This window comes from Lissotriton vulgaris, chromosome 4_1 (genome assembly GCF_964263255.1).
Source record: "Lissotriton vulgaris chromosome 4_1, aLisVul1.2, whole genome shotgun sequence".
Lineage (NCBI taxonomy): Eukaryota > Metazoa > Chordata > Amphibia > Caudata > Salamandridae > Lissotriton > Lissotriton vulgaris.
The window spans coordinates 1,678,377,370-1,678,395,444 of record NC_141691.1 but is presented as its reverse complement, the minus strand read 5'-3'; the positions used below and the strand labels follow the sequence as shown (position 1 = coordinate 1,678,395,444).

At 49.2% G+C, this 18,075-nt stretch overlaps 1 protein-coding gene across 2 annotated transcripts in view; it reads right to left on the bottom strand.

Annotated features, from left to right (window-relative positions):
* The window catches only part of WWP1 (WW domain containing E3 ubiquitin protein ligase 1), an 866,202-nt gene that overhangs the window by 476,211 nt on the left and 371,916 nt on the right, over nt 1–18,075 (bottom strand). For both annotated transcript variants that reach the window (XM_086965959.1, XM_086965960.1), the window contains exons 13-14: nt 1,866–1,938; nt 1,709–1,780 (exon numbers count right to left, since the gene is read on the bottom strand). In XM_086965959.1, coding sequence (XP_086822085.1) covers nt 1,709–1,780; nt 1,866–1,938 — 145 coding nt within the window. The remainder of the gene's footprint in view (nt 1–1,708; nt 1,781–1,865; nt 1,939–18,075) is intronic.

Here is an 18,075-nt window from a genome sequence, read left to right as displayed (position 1 = left end):
GATGGTGCCTTGAAGCTTTTGCGTGGCAAGGCGTGACCTTCTGCTGTCTATCTTGACCTCCTGTAGAAAGTTCTTTAAAGATTACAGCACTTCTGATAAAGTAGGTTCGCCTTTAGTCAGCCACCCTATCAATCGTGCCTCCTGTGGGTGTATGGTTCTCTCTTTAACACATCGTTGGTTCTGTCAGAGTTGACAATTGCGAAGGGGAATAGTCCCATCTAAGATCCATTGAGCTGCCCTGATCAGTAGTCTCACATCTGTTACGTCGACTGGATTTCTTTCTCAGCATTTTTTTTTGTGCAGAGGGTCTCATGGATAGCTCGGAGTCTGTGCCGCTATCCCAATTTTGACTGCCTCCTTCACTTGCGACAGATATACTTAAATCCGACATTTCAGACTCCTCCGTGAGCAAATAAAATGTGTCTATATTATCTGGCATGTGAGGCGGGAGAGCGAGGTTCTTTTCCTTATTAAGCCCACTGAGAGTTACCATACCTTCATTAATCTTATCGCCCTTCTCCGCTACAGTGTTATTGGGAATTTGTGGGCTCTGTAAATCAACGATGCGGCAGGGTAGTGGAAGTTTATACCCAACATCGTCCTGAGCTATCCCCAGACTGGTAGCTGGAATAGACTGAAAGATTGGTGTTTTAATCTCCACTGCATTTTCAGTGGACTGTGCAGCCGCTATGGGACCAGACCATCTGTGTCAGCCACTTCTCCCACCATCACACTGAGTTTTTACATCTATCAGAGTGAATATGTTGGAGATAAGTGGTTTTCCACCATGAGCATTTTGGGTAGACTGACCATTATCTACACCTTTATTGTTCTTCACTTGTGTTGTTTTCCCCTGTTTGATTGTCCGCTTGCTCTTTTCTGTAGAGTTGGGTTTTTCACTTTGCTCTCTATTTTTGGCTCCTCGTGTCTCACAGCGTTTTTGGCGACTTTCAACTGCTACGGGGATAGGCTGTAAAAGTTCACAGAGTAAACTTCCTATGGCAGTTTAGGAAAAATTTGAAGAGCGTGCTCATAATCTGAGAAATCCCAAGGATCTCATCGGTTGATCAATTACTATTCTCCAGATTTCAATTCTTCCTGACAAACTCTGTACAACCTCTCTCTATCTTTCCGGTATTCTTCAAGGCCACTTATAAATCCCTTAAAGAAATCGTCTGGCGCTCTCACAAAGCACCTGCATATTCAACAGTAGAAAAAAATGAATCTGAAAACATGGGCATGCACATGGACATTGTGGGATTACGGTTGACATCATACAAAGGCTCCAACTCGGTAGACACTGCCTCACAAACTAACAAAAGTTTAGAAAAACAAAAAACTTCCAGACGCAACCACTGGCAGGCTGAATTTGTCCAGCGTGTGAATTTGTAGGAGATTTTAAGCAGCAAATACACTAGTCACATAAAGGGGCACACATTTCTTTAAATATGCAATTATCAGTATTCACTTCATGTCAAAGGTGGTGTATGGAATATGGACATAATGGAAGACTGTGTAATGCTAGCAAGCCCTACAATTCTAGTGTTTATCAAACTAAGAATCTGCTTGAATCAAATCATGTCAGTCAATCATTAAAATTAAAGAAGAGAGAATAAAATGTTGGCTATCTAAAACTTTAAAGGAATCTCCAAACCACCCAAAGCTATACACTTAGGCAAAATGTGCGTTTAGTACTATCAATTCTTACTTGCTGGAAGGAATCCTCAAACAGCGTCTGTCTGGAAACTGTGATCTTGACATGGCTGGGCAGGGCATTGGACTAGAGCAAGAAATATATGTTGCATTAAGGAAGAATAGCAGAGCATGGATACAATTTAATAACAATATTTTCACTGAATTATTACCTGGCACAAGTAACGGAAATGAGCAAGCTTCCATCTAAAGCTGCGTTCATATGCTATTTGCGGGCCTTTGGTTCTGGAAAAAAGGAATCCGAAATATATTAGCTGTAACTGAAGTTAATTTGTGTGCCAATCATTTGTGGTGCTATGCTTCAAAAGCAAAGGCCAACACTGTCAAGCAAGCTTACCTCAAAGAGGTGAAATATTTGTTTACGAAGATGCCATTACCAGAAACTATTTCCAGCTAAACCATCAATACCTAAACTCTAAGGAAAACATGACTTAGCCGTAGCAAACAAATTGAAGACAGCAAAGTTGTAACTTAACATCTAATGTTGGACACCAAATATTACATGATTCCAGACCAGTAGTGTTACCCGAAACCACTAATGCACAAGAAGAGACTAACAAGATTATGTACATATTGTTTCCCAATCGAATATGAGTGCCTTTGCATTACAAATGTAGTGCATTCTTCTTATATTTGTCTTCTGCTTCTTTCCTGCCCTCCCCACTTCCGCCGAGGAGGTGGGAGGGTTGCGTATGACAAAACCTTCAAACCAGTTTTTACACTTAAGTGACTTTTTCCTTTTGAATCATGCTTATAGCTACTTTCTCATTTTCAAATTGATGAACAAGTTACTTGCCTTCGGTAACGATATATCTGTAAGAAACATTAGTTAGTGATAGATTCCTTCCCTTAGAATTAACCCTAGTCGTCAGACTGGATCCGGAAAGTTTTCGTCAGCAGTACCCCTGTACATCGGTAGGGGTCGTCGTGCGGCTCCGCGTACGTCGCTGGCGTCGTAGTCACCGAAAACACGTCGCTGGAGCTACTTAGACGGGCCCACGCGCGCGGACGTCAGTTCTGTACATGACTTTACGCACCAGGAACGCAGAGCCATGCAAGATACTGACCACTGGTGCATTGAAAATAGGGCCCTGAAGAGATTACCTTAACCCTGGAAATCAGTTCACAGAACAGGGAGGATGGGTGGGACGGTAAGGAATCGATCACTAACTAATGTTTCTTACAGATATATCGTAACCGAAGGTAAGTAACTTGTTCATCTGAAAGAAACACGTTAGTGATAGATTCCCTACTTTAGAATAGATACCCCAGCAATACTAACCCCCTTGGTGGGTCTGCGAACAAAGATCACACCAGAAAGTCGCGTAGAACAGAACGGCCAGAGAAGCAGTCTCTCCGGACTGGACTGTCAAGGCAATAATAATGCTTAGTAAAAGTGTGCAGCGAGACCCACGTGGCTACCTGAGAGATGTCTTGCAGGGGGACACCAAGTCCCAATGTGGAAAGCAGTAACAACCTTTGGCAAGAAGAAAGGATGAGTGCTTAGCACAACCTTGTCCGGATTGACCGACAGACAAGGAAGCTTACAGGAAAGAGCCTGGAGCCTGGAGCTCACTCATGCGCCTAGCGGAGGTGATGGCAACCTGGAAGGCAGTCTTCAAGGTTAATAAACGAAGAGGACAGTTGTGCAGTGGCTCAAAGGGAGCGCACATCAATTAAGTAAGGACTAGATTCAAGTCCCACTGCAGCATCACAAGAGGAATAGCAGGGAAAAGGTGAGTAATGCTTTTGAGAAATCTATTTACAACAGGGGACTTGAAAATAGAGGGCTGATCAGAGAGCCTGAGAAAGGCTGAAATTGCGAAGGATAGCCCTTAACAGTGCCCAGAGCAGAGCCCTGCTGGGCCGGAGAAAGAAGGAACAGCAGTACTTCTGAAAGAGGGGCAGAAAGGGGATCCACAGCCTTTGCTGTGCACCATGCAACAAATTTGCTCCACCTGCAGGTGTATACAGATTTAGTGGAGGGACGCCTGGCTGCCAGAATGATATCACAGACTTCAGGAGGCAAGTCAAAAGGAATCAACTGTCGCCGCTCAATCTCCACGCATGTAAGTGGAGGCTGGACAAGTTCGGGTGGAGAACAGTCCCCTGCTGCAGCGACAGAAGATCCTCCCCTAGAGGCAGTCAGATTGGGGGATCCATGCTCATACTGAGGAGCTCGGGATACCAAACTCTACAAGCCCAATCCGGGGCCACAAGAATGACTTGGGCCCGGTCGTGCCTGATCTTCTTCAGAACTCTGGGTATAAGTAGTATAGGCAGAAAGGCATACAATAGACTGCAGCTCCACTCGTGACGAAAAGAGTCACCAAGCGAGTGCCGCCTTTGAAATTCCAAAATTACAAAAAACAATTTGATGGACAGAATGTAGATCAATGTCTTACATTCACCCCAGTACAATGATCTGGGCCTAAATCCATCGTTTTTTGCACTCCACACCACCCTGGGTTAGATAATGGCTTTATGCAAATCAGCTCTGACCCTGTGCCCCATGGGAACAGTCCAGTCCGAACTACCAAGCCATATCTTTCCCAGACCGGAATCAAGCATCCAAGGACCGGTTTCTGGCTATCAGCCTTCTTCAGCCTGGATAGCATGACTCCAGTGGTGTGGAGGCTCTGGGACCCACGGCTGAGCTACCCCAGTACACTCAGGGAGAAAATTACAAAAAACAATTTGATGGACAGAATGTAGATTAATGTCTTACATTCACCCCAGTACAATGATCTGGGCCTAAATCCATCGTTTTTTGCACTCCACACCACCCTGGGTTAGATAATGGCTTTATGCAAATCAGCTCTGACCCTGTGCCCCATGGGAACAGTCCAGTCCGAACTACACAGCCATATCTTTCCCAGACCGGAATCAAGCATCCAAGGACCGGTTTCTGGCTATCAGCCTTCTTCAGCCTGGATAGCATGACTCCAGTGGTGTGGAGGCTCTGGGACCCACGGCTGAGCTACCCCAGTACACTCAGGGAGAAAATTACAAAAAACAATTTGATGGACAGATTGTAGATCAATGTCTTACATTCACAACACGCAGAAGTGATGACATTGCACGTTCTCTTCGGTGGCGAAAAGATCTAACCAAGGCTCTCCCCACTGTTGAAAGAGACCTTGCGCCACCTCCAAGTGAAGACACCAATCGGGATCCATCATGCACCTGCAGCTGAGTTCGTCCGCGCTGGTGTTTAAAGGACCTGCCAAGTGTTGAACCATCAAGGAAATGCCTTGACGTTCCAGCCATGTCCAGAGACTCAGAGCCTCCTGACATAGGGTCCACGACACCACCCGCCTGGTTTGACGCAATATCACATGGCGGTTGTGTTGTCTGTAAACACCTGCACTACTCTCCCTTTGACTGAGGGAAGGAATGTTTTTAGTGTAAGTAGGATCGCCTGGAGCTCCAGAAGGATGATCTGGAGCCTGGACTACGACAGAGACCAGAGGCCTCTGATCTCCGCCTCTCCCATGTGGCCGCCCCATCCCAGGAGGGATGCATCCGTCACCACTGTGTGCTCCGGTTGGGGAAGGGAGAGGGATCTGCCGTTGACCCAATGCTGGTTTGTGAGCCACAACTGTAACTGTTCTGCAGTGCCCTCCGATATCTGGAGGTACTCTGACAGGTCCCCTTGATGCTGTGCCCACTGGAACTTCAGGTCCCACTGCAGAGCCCGCATATGCCATCTGGCATGATTGGTCGTAGGAGGCCATGAGGCCAGGAGGCGCAGCAGCCTTAAGGTCATCCTGACCAAAACCCAGGACAAATGCAGAAAGATCGGAATCATAGCCCGAATGTCCTGGACTTGCTGTTCGGGAGGATAAACCCAAAACTAAGCCGTGTCCAGATCCGCTCCGATGAAAGTGGTCGTGGCCTACCGTGAACCGCAGGTAACGCCTGTGGGCTGGGAATATGAAAGTAAGCATCCTGCAAGTATAACGCTACCATCTGGTCTTGTGGGTCTAGGGCAGACAAGACCTGAGCAAGTGTGAGCATCTTGACCCTCTCCATCCGGAGGAAGTGATTGACGTTCCGAAAGTCTAAGATGGGACGCAGGCCCTTGTCCTTCTGTGGAATGAGGAAGCAGTGGGAGAAACAACCTCAACCTACTTCTGGCGTCGGAACGCGTTCAATGGCCCCAATGGCCAAGTGATTCCCCGACATGCGGTGGAACTGAGGTGGCATGGCTGGAGGGGTAGTCTCAAAAGGTAGGGAGTAGCCCCGTCGGACTATCTGCAGAACCCACATGTCCGAAGTGATGGTGGGCCAGTGGGGGAGGTGATCGTGAATCCTGCCCCCCACTGGAGTTAGGTGGGCCTGAAACGCCAGACTAGGAAGGTTTGCAGGCAGTGGCTGCAGGGGAGGTGGTGGACTGACCTGCCTGCTGGCTCCGTAATCCACCTCTGTGGTTCCCAAGTCTACGGCTGCACTGAGACTGTTTCTAAGCAGGCCTGTGGCTCTGAAACAAACGTGTTTGGGCGCCCTTTACTTGGCCTCAAAAGGTGAGAAAAAGCAGAAGCGGAAGGAGTGCGCGTGGCGGAAAGGCCTAAGGACTTTGCCTTAGCCTGCGAGTCCTAAAAAAACGCTCTAACACACTGTCTGCCTTGTCACCTAAAAGGCGAGTGCCATCAAAGGGCATGTCCATCAGAGTGTTCTGGTCATCCCCGGAAAAGCCAGTTGTCCTCAGCCAAGCGTGGCGGGTTAGCGCCACTGTCGTGGAAATCGCCGTGCCCAAAGAGTCAGCGGTGTCAAGGCCACTCCCCTCAACAATAGCTTGGGAGAGCACCGTCCGGGCCGCCTCCAGACACTGAGGCAGCACCTGAGCAACCGTGTTCCACACAGAATGGGATAACGGCCCAAGAATCATGGGGTGTTCAGAGACCGCAGGCCTGAACTGGCGGAAGTTAAAAATAATCTTCCCAAATTGTTCCAGTTTCTTGAATTCCCTGTCCGGAGGTGCGGAAGGAATGCGCTTGGGGACGCAGAGACTTGGACAACCAAGCTCTCAGGGGGAGGGTGTTGGGAGAAGAAAATGGGGTCGGCCGGGCCAGGGCAATGGAGTTGGGCCATGTTCTTCTCCACAGGAGCCCCTGTGTTGGGCCTGGACCAGGTGCCCAAAAGAACGCCGAAAGTGAATCCTTAAAGGCTAGCAGCGGCTCCGTAGAGGAAGACACAAGCCGAAGCACTTCTGTCAGGAGGTTAGTCCTGATGGCCACCGCAGGGAGCTCGAGGTGGAGAGCCTCAACCGCCCTATGCAACACCACAGAATATGTACCACCCTCCTCCGTAGCCACGGTAGGAGGAGACAGTGTGCCAGGTTCTGAAGTAAAATCCAGGTAACCTGTACACCCTCCAAATCCTCCTCCCAGTCCGGGTCTAATTTGCACTGGGCAGAGAGAGGGTCCTCACAATGGATAAAGAGAGGGAGGCGGTGATATCTTCACTCTTGTAGCCGTCGGATCGTTCGGCCTCCCCTTGAGGTCTTCAATGATATGCAAGGGGATGGACATTTGGAGGGGTGCCGGGAAGGGGGGGGGGGTTATTGGGTGGGGTTTGAGATGGTTGTTTTGAGAAGATTGACAACCTCTCCCTGGGCGGGTGGGTACGACTTGGGCCTGCAATGGGCCGGGCAGCTGCTCGAACCCCGACTGCTTGGATCCTTTCCTTTTTTGTGACGAAATTTGGTCATGTTTCTATCGTTGTATTTTTTCTGACTGGGGTTTTTTGTTTAGTGTTTGAATTTGCTGGGCTTTTCTGTTGGGGACTTCCGCACCAGTTGACACTTCGAGCTTATCTCTTTCAGACAAAGGGGGGACATGTCTCTCGATGCAGACCTAGTAAGCGATGGGTAACTGCACTACATAGCTTTTCACCACACCTATCGGATGGGAAGGGACCTTAAGGTAGTTAGCCTTCATGTGCGGGGCCTCAACAACCCAGTGAAGTGAGCAGCAGTGCTATCCCTACTTGAGAATGCGGAGGGCGATATCTGTCTCCTTCAAGAGACGAACCTCCTTTCCAAAGACACCATACGTATGGGTACTAGGCGCTACCCACAACAATTTTGGTCGGCAGACCCCTCTAAAAAGAATGGCATAGCAATCCTGATGGGGGAAGCAACTGTGGCAGTGATAAAGGGGTGCCTATTAGCGATCAGAGTGCAGTGGGGAGAAGCACGCCTTACTTTAGCGTCAATATATGCTACAAACACGCAGCAAGAACTCTTCATCTGCACAGCCCTCACGGAGGTTCTCACGTCTCCGGATTCATAGATATTAGTAGGAGGGGGGACCTCAATTTAGTAATGAGCACAGAGTTAGACCGGTCAGCTCACTGAACACATCAAACAGGGGCATTCTCTACCATGGGCAAGGACTGGTTAGGGGACAATGGGCTACACAATGTTTGGCGCTCACAGCTCCCTGCGGAACGAGATTACACTTACTATTTAGCGGCCTCTAGAGCATATGCTGGGCTTGAACACTGCCTGGCCTGTACATCCCTACTACCTCACCTACATACCGCCACGATAGAGCCTCGCTCCCTTTCGGATCACGCCCTTATTACTGTTCGCATCCCTGTGCTGCGCTCGCCGGCGTTTCCTCCAGGGTGGCGCCTCCAAGACACTCTCTTACACTCTGAGGATACGGTACAACGAATCAGGCAGACAATAGAGGACTACCTAGTGCTTAACAATGTGGGTTCCACGTCATTGTCGGCCGTATGGGATAGCCCTGAAGTTAGTCACTAAGGGGGAGTTCATTGCCATCTCATCAGCAAATAAACTCTAAAAGGAGAAGCGCAGCGAACTCAAGCAAGATGTGGGGGGAACTCTAGTCTATACACAGGCGTACGGGGGCTCCGAGGGTGTGGAGGGAGCTGGAGAATCGTAGGCGTCTGTTAAAGCATCTCGACCTCGACAGGGCAGAATATGCCCTTCTCCGCCCACAAATTCTAACTTAGCAGTGATAAGTGTGGTAAACTTTTGGCCCACAGATTGCGCGCCAAGACGCAAACGACATTGATTCAGTCAATCAGGGACCAAACTGGGGAGGACAGAGCGCAGATGCGCATATCGTAGAAGCATTTCGCACATTCTATAGCACTCTATACACGGGCAGGACCTGCCAACATGGGAACCGAGTGCTTACTCAGATGCGTGTGAAATTTCCCCTATACCTAAGGCTGTGGCAGTGGAGCTTGAGTCGGTTATCCGTATAGAGGAAGTGATTACGGCAATCTCTAGACTGCAGCTGGCCAAATCGCCGGGCCCGATGGGTTTTCGGCCTCCTTCTACAAGACCTTCTGCAGGGAGCTGGCCTTTTTAACCAAATTGTTTAACTCCTTTTAGAAGCGGGCAAGGTAACACCCTCCATGTCGGAGGCGGCGATCTCTGATTTCTTGAAACCCGGGAAGGATCCCCAAGAGTGTGGTTCCTACCGACCTATTTCCCTCCTTAATGGTGATGCAAAAATATTCGCGGGTATTTTAGAGACGCGATTAAACCCACTGATGGATGATCTCATTGATCCCGACCAATCGGGTTTATTCCCACACGACTTTGCTCTCTATTTTTAGCTCCACCTGTGTCACAGCATTTTTGGCGACTTTCAACTGCTATGGGGTTAGGCTGTAAAAGTTCACAGAGTAAACTTCCTATGGCAGTTTATGAAAAATTTGATGAGCGTGCTCATAATCTGAGAAATCCCAAGGATCTCATAGGTTGATCAATTACCATTCTCCAGATTTCGATTCTTCCTAACACACTCTGTACAACCTCTCTCTATATTTCCGGTATTCTTCAAGGCCACTTTGAAATCCCTTAAATAAATCGTCTGGCGCTCTCACAAAGCACCTGCCTATTCTATAGTAGAAAAAAATGAATCTGAGATCGTGGGCATGGACATTGTGAGATTACGGTTGACATCATACAAAGGCTCCAACTCGGTAGACACTGCCTCACAAACTAACAAAAGTTTAGAAAAACAAAAAAACTTCCAGACACAACCACTGGCAGGCTGAATTTGTCAAGCATGTGAATTTGTACGAGATTTTAAGCAGCAAATACACTAGTCACATAAAGGGGCACACATTTCTTTAAATATGTAATTATCAGTATTCACTTCATGTCAAAGGTGGTGTATGGAATATGGACATAATGGAAGACTGTGTAATGCTAGTAAGTCCTACAATTCTAGTGTTTATCAAACTAAGAATCTGCTTGAATCAAATCATCTCAGGGGGGAAGCAAAATGAAGCAGCTTTTCCATCTCGTCGATAGCATACAGTGGACGGGAAGGCAGGCCTTCTTACGGTCTATTGACAGGGAGAAGGCATTTGATAGGGTGGGGTGGGCTTATTTATTTGAAGCTTTGCAGCAATACGGGTTTGGGGAGAACTTTCGTAAGTGGATTTGCCACATCTACAGTGCGCCCACGGCCTTTGTGAGGGTTAATGGCAGCAGATCAAAATCCTTTCCCATCTCTCGTGGGACGCGGAAGGGGTACCCCCATCCCTGCTTTTATTCACACTCTATATGGAGCCTCTGGCTCAACGTGTAAGAGCGGATGAGCGCATAGTAGGTATGAAAGTTGGTGCAGATGTTCATAAAACAAGTCTGTATGCCGACCACGTGATTCTCTCCCTTACGCAGCCTCACTCATCCCTGCCTGCCCTGCTTGCTGAACTCAACGCGTTTGGTGCCATGACAGGGTTCAGGGTTAATCTGAGTAAATCTAATATACTGAATTTATCGATTCCCCCAGACCTGATGGATGCCTTGCAGCAACAATTTCCATTCCAGTGGTCCCAGAGTGGCATACATTATTTAGGTATTAGACTTGCCCCGTCAATCGTCCGGACGGTTACACTTAATTATACGACCTTATTCGAACAGACTACTAAGGCGCTGGACTCCTGGTCACGGCTGCGCTTAGCTTGGTTCGGCCGGATCGCAGCGCTGAAAATGACAATTCTCCAGCGCATCCTGTACATTTTCCAAATGCTTCCCAAGACTCCCCCACCCCGGGTGATAACACAATTACAGACTCTCATTAATAACTTTGTATGGGGGGGAAACAGCTGCATCTCTCAATCGCTCAGATGGCGCGTACAAAAGCTCAGGGAGGAGTGGGCTTGCCTTTGATCAGTGGCTACTACCAGGCAGCCTGCCTCCAGTACCTGGTAGAATGCAACAGGCCCCTCTCCAGCAAGCACTGGAACTTCTTGGTCCAGTCTGTTGCGGGCATCAATATTTGGAGGGAGTTGTGGTTAACCCGTAAGCACAGGGCTTGGGGGCTCTACTCCTCCCGTTACCTCTCCGACTCTCAAGGTGTGGGATAAGTTGGCCCTTTAAAGAAGGTGGACCTCCTTTCTCTCGCCTATGACTCACATTGTAGATAATTCGGATTTTCCTCCGGGTCAGGACTCGGTGGTGTTTCAGCGCAGGCACGAGTTGGGGTGTTAAAGAGTGGGGTCCCTCTTTGATACTGAAGGGCTGTTTCGTTTGCTCAGCTTAAGTAAGACTATGGCCTCTTAGCGTCTGATGCTGGTCCCTACCGCCAACTGTATCACTGGATCACAGCGCTTTCCAATCACGCACACATGTCCAGGCCTCTCACCAAATTTGAACAATGGTTGCTCCGCAAAAACGACGATCATCGTCTCTGAATAATACACTATGCTAACTGTGCATCCCACTGAGCAGCGCACGAAGGGGCAGGTCAGCTGGGAAACTGAACTAGACCGGCTACTAACCCCTAAGGAATGGGAACATATACTCTACAAAGCACATCACACTGCGCACAACACCGCCGGGCCAAGTCCGCTTTTAAAGGGTTTTCCTATTGGTACTGCACGAATCCACAGTTGGGACAAAAGCAAAACGGACCTTTGCTGGAGAGGATGTGGGATGTCTGGCACGCTAGCTCATCTGCTATGGCACTACCCTAAGCTCCAACGTTACTGGGCTGTAGTCCTAGATAACATAGACAACATAGACAAAGCTTTTCGTATTCATATGCCCGGAATACACCCTCCTTGGCCTCTCACACCCAGGGCGTTTCCGTTAAGATTCCTACGTGGAAGGCAAAAAGCATCAGCGCTGCTAGCAGCTAGACAGGTTATCTTGGCGCACTGGGGCACAACTGTAAAGCCTGGGGTGCTATCCTGGGTGCATCGCCTCTGGTCTCTTTTAGCCATGGAACGCGTGTCTCTTGTGGTGGAGGACGGGAGGGGGGGCGGGGGGGCTGAGGGTAGGGGAGTATGCAAAACTATGGGAGCCTTTCCTACAACTGTTGTCAAAAGATATGAGGGAAGTTACCTGCCCTAAGGATCTATTCCTGAAACGGCTTCTTCTGGACAAGATGGCTACTGATCAGAAAGCAACGAAATGATTGTGGTGGGTTATTACGCCCTAGGTCTAGAGGTGAAGAACAAAGGATCGAGGTAATAACTGGTGCGGTGGTGGGTAGGGGTGGAGGGTGAGGTGAGGGTGGGGACGGGATTCTGTTTGGGTGTTGTTTCCCATTTGTTAATATTTGCTTTGGTTACCTTCACTCATTGCTAGAAAATTAGGAAGAGGCAATTTATTCACTCATTTCGCGGCCAGCCTCCGGGTTGTAGCACGATCGTTGTGTTTTGTTACTGATGACTCGCTGTGCCGGCTAATGGATGTAGGCAGGAAGCTGTGTACCTTTGCCTTGACTTTCCTCTTAATAAAAACGACAATCACAAAAATCAGAGACAAAAGTCCTCAAAAGCTCAGTCAAAAATTGACTGGGGGTACCGCTCTCTCCTGATCTGCGCTTGCTGGCGCGGAAAAAGGGAACGTGGGCGCATCTAAGTAGCTCCTGCGTCGTCATCTTGGCGACTGCAATGCCAGCGACGTACGCAGAGTCGCATGACAATGCCTACCGACACGCAGGGGTACTGCTGACGAAAACTTGACGAATCCAGTCCGACGCCTGGTGGTAATTCTGAGTTATGGAATCTATCACTAACGTGTTTCTTTCAGGTACATTCTATCATTCTCAAATGAGGCTGCTTTGTAATTCTGTTTGCTTTCCAGCAGCAGCAAAGAAAAACACATGCACCGCACATACACATTTTTATTAAACAAGGATGACACGTAAAAAGAAACTCTGAAAAACCCCCAATCAAGAACAGCATTAGCCTTCATACTGCTTTTGAATGCCAGTTTAATCGTTTTTACTATCCACTTTATCTGTTTACAGACTGTTATGGCTGAGATACCCGCCACCCCCTCTCAACACAATCCCCAATGATGGGAAACTGGAAACGGTGATGAAGTTTTTGGAAAACGGGAGGGAGTGACCCTCCCGGCCGTATTTATTAAAATATGAAACAAAATTAAAACATAAAATAAACAGTTTCATAATATGTACAATTTCATTACCACATTGCGATGTTTGGCTAACCTTAACATATTCTCTAATACAAAGGTTCTCCTAGCCGAACTAACATCCTACAAAACATTACTTGAAATTTTGAAATTGTACATCCTAACGTTTAAGGGCCAACGGCAAGGTCGTTACCGGTGTCAAGATCCCTAACCCCGAAATATCCCCCTCACTTGTGAAGGGCGACCGCACAGAGGCGTACCTCAAGTGCAACTACCAATTTCCCTTGACTTGACGGGGGCCCCAATAAAACTCGACGCCACTTAGAGGTCGTACGAGGACTCGTGTGAGGTAGCTAGAAGGTAGCGTAGACCCCCCCCCCAAACCCCACACAACTTACCACATCTGCCGTCGCAGACGTCCTGGCCCCGGGAAATTCCCCAGGAGGGGGCTGTAACCCCTCCTACCCAGGAAGGGGCCTTGACCGCCTTTCCTTTCCTTTCGGCGACCCATCCTTAGAAGGGACCGCCTCCCCGTTGAGGGGCCAATGGCCACCTCCCCCGAGCGCTCCCATCCGTGCTGGGTGACGCCCATTCATAGGGATCTTCCAATTAGTGCTCACCGATCATGACCTTACAGCCCGACCAAAATAAATACGACAATGCTAACTAAATTACTAAATGACTAAATCAGAAAAGACAGTAGCACCACAATTTTATTAAAAGCATGCTCACTGATAACACTAAAGCAGAATTACTTTATTATGCAAAACATAACACAAATTGACCATTCTTTATTGCATACTCAAAAGTCATCACGATAATAAACCACAACCTGTAAACAAAATCAGAGTTATCCATCAGACTTTATTCAAAACCACGTGCTGTCCTCAGGGGCTGGTGGGTGGGTCAAAAATGGTTCTTCGTTCCGTCTCGAGCTCACGTGCAGCGAGGAGGTGCAGCTTCAGAGCACAGGAACAAGAGGATGCTTTCTTGGCTTGCTGCTCCTTTTATCCGTCTTCAGGGCGGGCGTAAACCCGCCCCTGCCTGCCCCTAGGGCGTGGCCTGCCGCGTCAGTGTCTAGGCCAACCCACTCTAGGGCGGGAAAAAGGCGCGCCCCGGCTACGCCGCTTCGGGCATACCAGCCGAGACTCGCCTCCCGCCCAAGATGGCTTCCCGGGAGGATCGTGGTACTCCGCCATACGTTCGGAGGGACCGAGTGGTCGCCCCTTTCCATATGGCTGAGATACCCGCCACCCCCTCTCAACACAATCCCCAATGATGGGAAACTGGAAACGGTGATGAAGTTTTTGGAAAACGGGAGGGAGTGACCCTCCCGGCCGTATTTATTAAAATATGAAACAAAATTAAAACATAAAATAAACAGTTTCATAATATGTACAATTTCATTACCACATTGCGATGTTTGGCTAACCGTAACATATTCTCTAATACAAAGGTTCTCCTAGCCGAACTAACATCCTACAAAACATTACTTGAAATTTTGAAATTGTACATCCTAACGTTTAAGGGCCAACGGCAAGGTCGTTACCGGTGTCAAGATCCCTAACCCCGAAATATCCCCCTCACTTGTGAAGGGCGACCGCACAGAGGCGTACCTCAAGTGCAACTACCAATTTCCCTTGACTTGACGGGGGCCCCAATAAAACTCGACGCCACTTAGAGGTCGTACGAGGACTCGTGTGAGGTATCTAGAAGGTAGCGTAGACCCCCCCCCCAAACCCCACACAACTTACCACATCTGCCGTCGCAGACGTCCTGGCCCCGGGAAATTCCCCAGGAGGGGGCTGTAACCCCTCCTACCCAGGAAGGGGCCTTGACCGCCTTTCCTTTCCTTTCGGCGACCCATCCTTAGAAGGGACCGCCTCCCCGTTGAGGGGCCAATGGCCACCTCCCCCGAGCGCTCCCATCCGTGCTGGGTGACGCCCACTCATAGGGATCTTCCAATTAGTGCTCACCGATCATGACCTTACCGCCACAGGCCGGATAGTTGACCGGCTATCCGGACCCCCCACAAAACTCCTACCTAAAGGTCATGTTATAACGTCTTTAGCCATGCTAAGAAGTCTCCTATGAGTAACTCATTCCCCACCCGAGACAAATGCACACCATCCCCCAAATACATACTGTCATCATTAATACACCCATGCGGAATAGAATGCAGTGTCTTGGAACGGAACAACCTACTCACTTTGTTATTAATCTTTCTAACAGAATGATTCAAAGCAGAAACAGAAAAGGCCCCCCGCCACACTTTTCGTGGGATCATATGGGACCACGCAATTGTGCACCCTGGAACTCTCCTCGCTAACCAACTTACAGTGGAAAGCATCGCCTCAAGAAGAAGTCGTCTACCAGTGGTGACCAAATCATTGCCCCCAAGATGTACTATGACTACAGACGGCGGTGACCTCGTCCGCCCTAGCAAACCCTCGAAAAATGATTGAAACTGGTCAATACAGAGACCACCTCTTCCGTAGAAGGACACACTGTACCCGTATTCCCCAGCCACGTGAATCATATCACCTGCCTTGAATACGTCCGCGGCACGCCTCACGTATGAGTGGCCCACGACCCACACCTCCTTTTTCACAGCCGGTGATGTCTGACCGCTGGCCCGGTGTTGGGTCGACTGCATAGTCCGCCCCGCCTCGTAGGCTTGCGCAACTGAAAAACCAAACAAAAACAAGAAGCGTGAGTACATCATTACAGCTTCACAACATGTGCAACCGCACATACCTTTTATAACAATTGGAGGACCAACGCCCCACCCGTTTAACTTGTTCCACATTCAGACCCCTGGCTGTAGCCTCTGTAGCAGCCCCTATCCGAAAGGAATGGGTCCCAAACTCGCCCGGGTTCAAGCCCGCAGCTGTAATCGACATCGCAAGCACCCGCTGAAACTGAAACCTTGTCAGTGGGGTGGCGTCAGCGTGTCTCAACAAGGTCCCCCCTCATGATGCCACCCTTCGTGCTAAATAATCCTCTAAACACTTTACCGGGCACATGGAGGACCCGGGAATCCTGCGTATGATTATGCAGTCACCCATCCCACTTTGATCGGTCTTGGACCTGACAAATGAGACAGTCATTGTCTCCCCTCTGATCTGAACGTGCTCCTGGCACAGTCCTCCTGTCACATCCTGCTTGTTCCTCGCCACTAGTTCGCTTACCCGCATAGCCCCATGAAATGCCAGCGTAAAAGCGGCTCGGAATAACACCGTCTCAAACTGAGATGAACATGTTGCAGGGAGTCTGGATAATAACTGGGCCAACCTATCCAAACCTATCGGGCGCCTCTCGTCTACTCTGCGACCCTCAAGGCGTTGCCACCCACGTAGCGCTTTTTGTACAACGAAAGACGCTGTCGGGTCCTGGATCCCATGAGCCCTAGCAACAAAGGAAATGGCAGCCCGATGCCTCTGGGCTGTGGCCACCGATTTCCCTGCCAGATGTAAAGACATCAGAAAGTTCACTACCCATTCCTCCTGACCCCAAAGCTCCCCTCTAGCAGTCCCCAAAAAGGCTAAATAGGCCCGGAACGCCCCTTCATATGCCTTCCTTGTCCTGGGTGCTAAACTCTCTACCACGAGGTTACGAAGTTCGGGGCACCGAGAGACCAGAGAGCTTCGGGAAAGGGTGCCGGCTCCGGGTCCGCTGTGGGAAGAAAACCCCAGAAAGCCTGCATACGGAAACGAGACAGGGCATCAGCCGCCTGGTTCATTACCCCCGGGACATGTCTTGCTTTGAATAGCACATTCAATTGCATACACAGTAAAACGATTTCCTTGAGTAGTCTCAAAATCCATTTGCATCGTGCTGCCTGGCTATTGATACACTCGACCACGGTCATATTGTCAGACCAGAATACCACAGAGTGATCTCTGAACCCTTCGGGCCACGTTCTCAGGGCCACCAAAATGGGGAAAAGTTCCAGGAAAGCAATGTTACTTGTCAGTCCACTGTCATGCCACCATGCCGGCCACTTTTGTGCAGACCATCTCGTGCCGAAAATGGCACCAAAACCTATGCTCCCTGCCGAATCTGTCCACAGCCCCAGCTCCTCAGAGGACACGGCCGGTTTGTTCCAGACGACTCGACCATTGAAATCCGCCAGAAATGCCAACCAAATGCGCATGTCCTGGCGGACCTCTGCCGAGAGCCTTGTGCGATGATGGCCCTCCTTCAGGCCGACCATGGCTTGAGCAATCGAACGGGAAAAGGGGCGGGCCATTGGTATAACTCTCAGGGCAAAATTCAACTGACCCACTAACTGCTGTAATTGATGCAGCTTAACCTTAGATCCACTTATACACATTTGCAGGGATGCCCTGAACTTTGACACTTTGTCGCCTGGTAAACGAAAACAACCTTCTCCGGAGTCTAACTCGATCCCCAGAAACTCGAGGCAAGTGGAAGGACCCACAGTCTTACCTGGTGCCAATGGCACGCCAAACTGATTCATTAAGACACAAAAAGCAGCCAAAGCCTGCCCACATTCCGGATCCCCGGCTGCCCCCAGGAACAAAAAATCATCGAGATAATGCATCACGTGTTGAAAACCCGTCTTTTTTGTGAAGACCCATTGTAGGAAACTACTGAATTTTTCGAAATAGGCACAAGATATAGAGCACCCCATCGGCATACACCTATCCATGTAATAATGGCCCTGAAACATGAAACCTAGGAGACGCTGATCGTCCGGATGTACCGGGAGCAACCGGAACGCTGACTCGATATCAGATTTTGCCATCAGCGCACCGGGCCCCAGGCGATTCAAAATGGCTACGGCCTCATCGAAGGATGCGTACCGCACCGAACACACTTCCGGGTCTATCGCTTCGTTTACGGAAAGACCACGTGGGGCTGATAAATTATGTATCAGCCGAAACTCACCCGGGTCCTTCTTGGGGACCACCCCTAAAGGAGAACAAACAAAGTTAGCAACCGGGGGTACA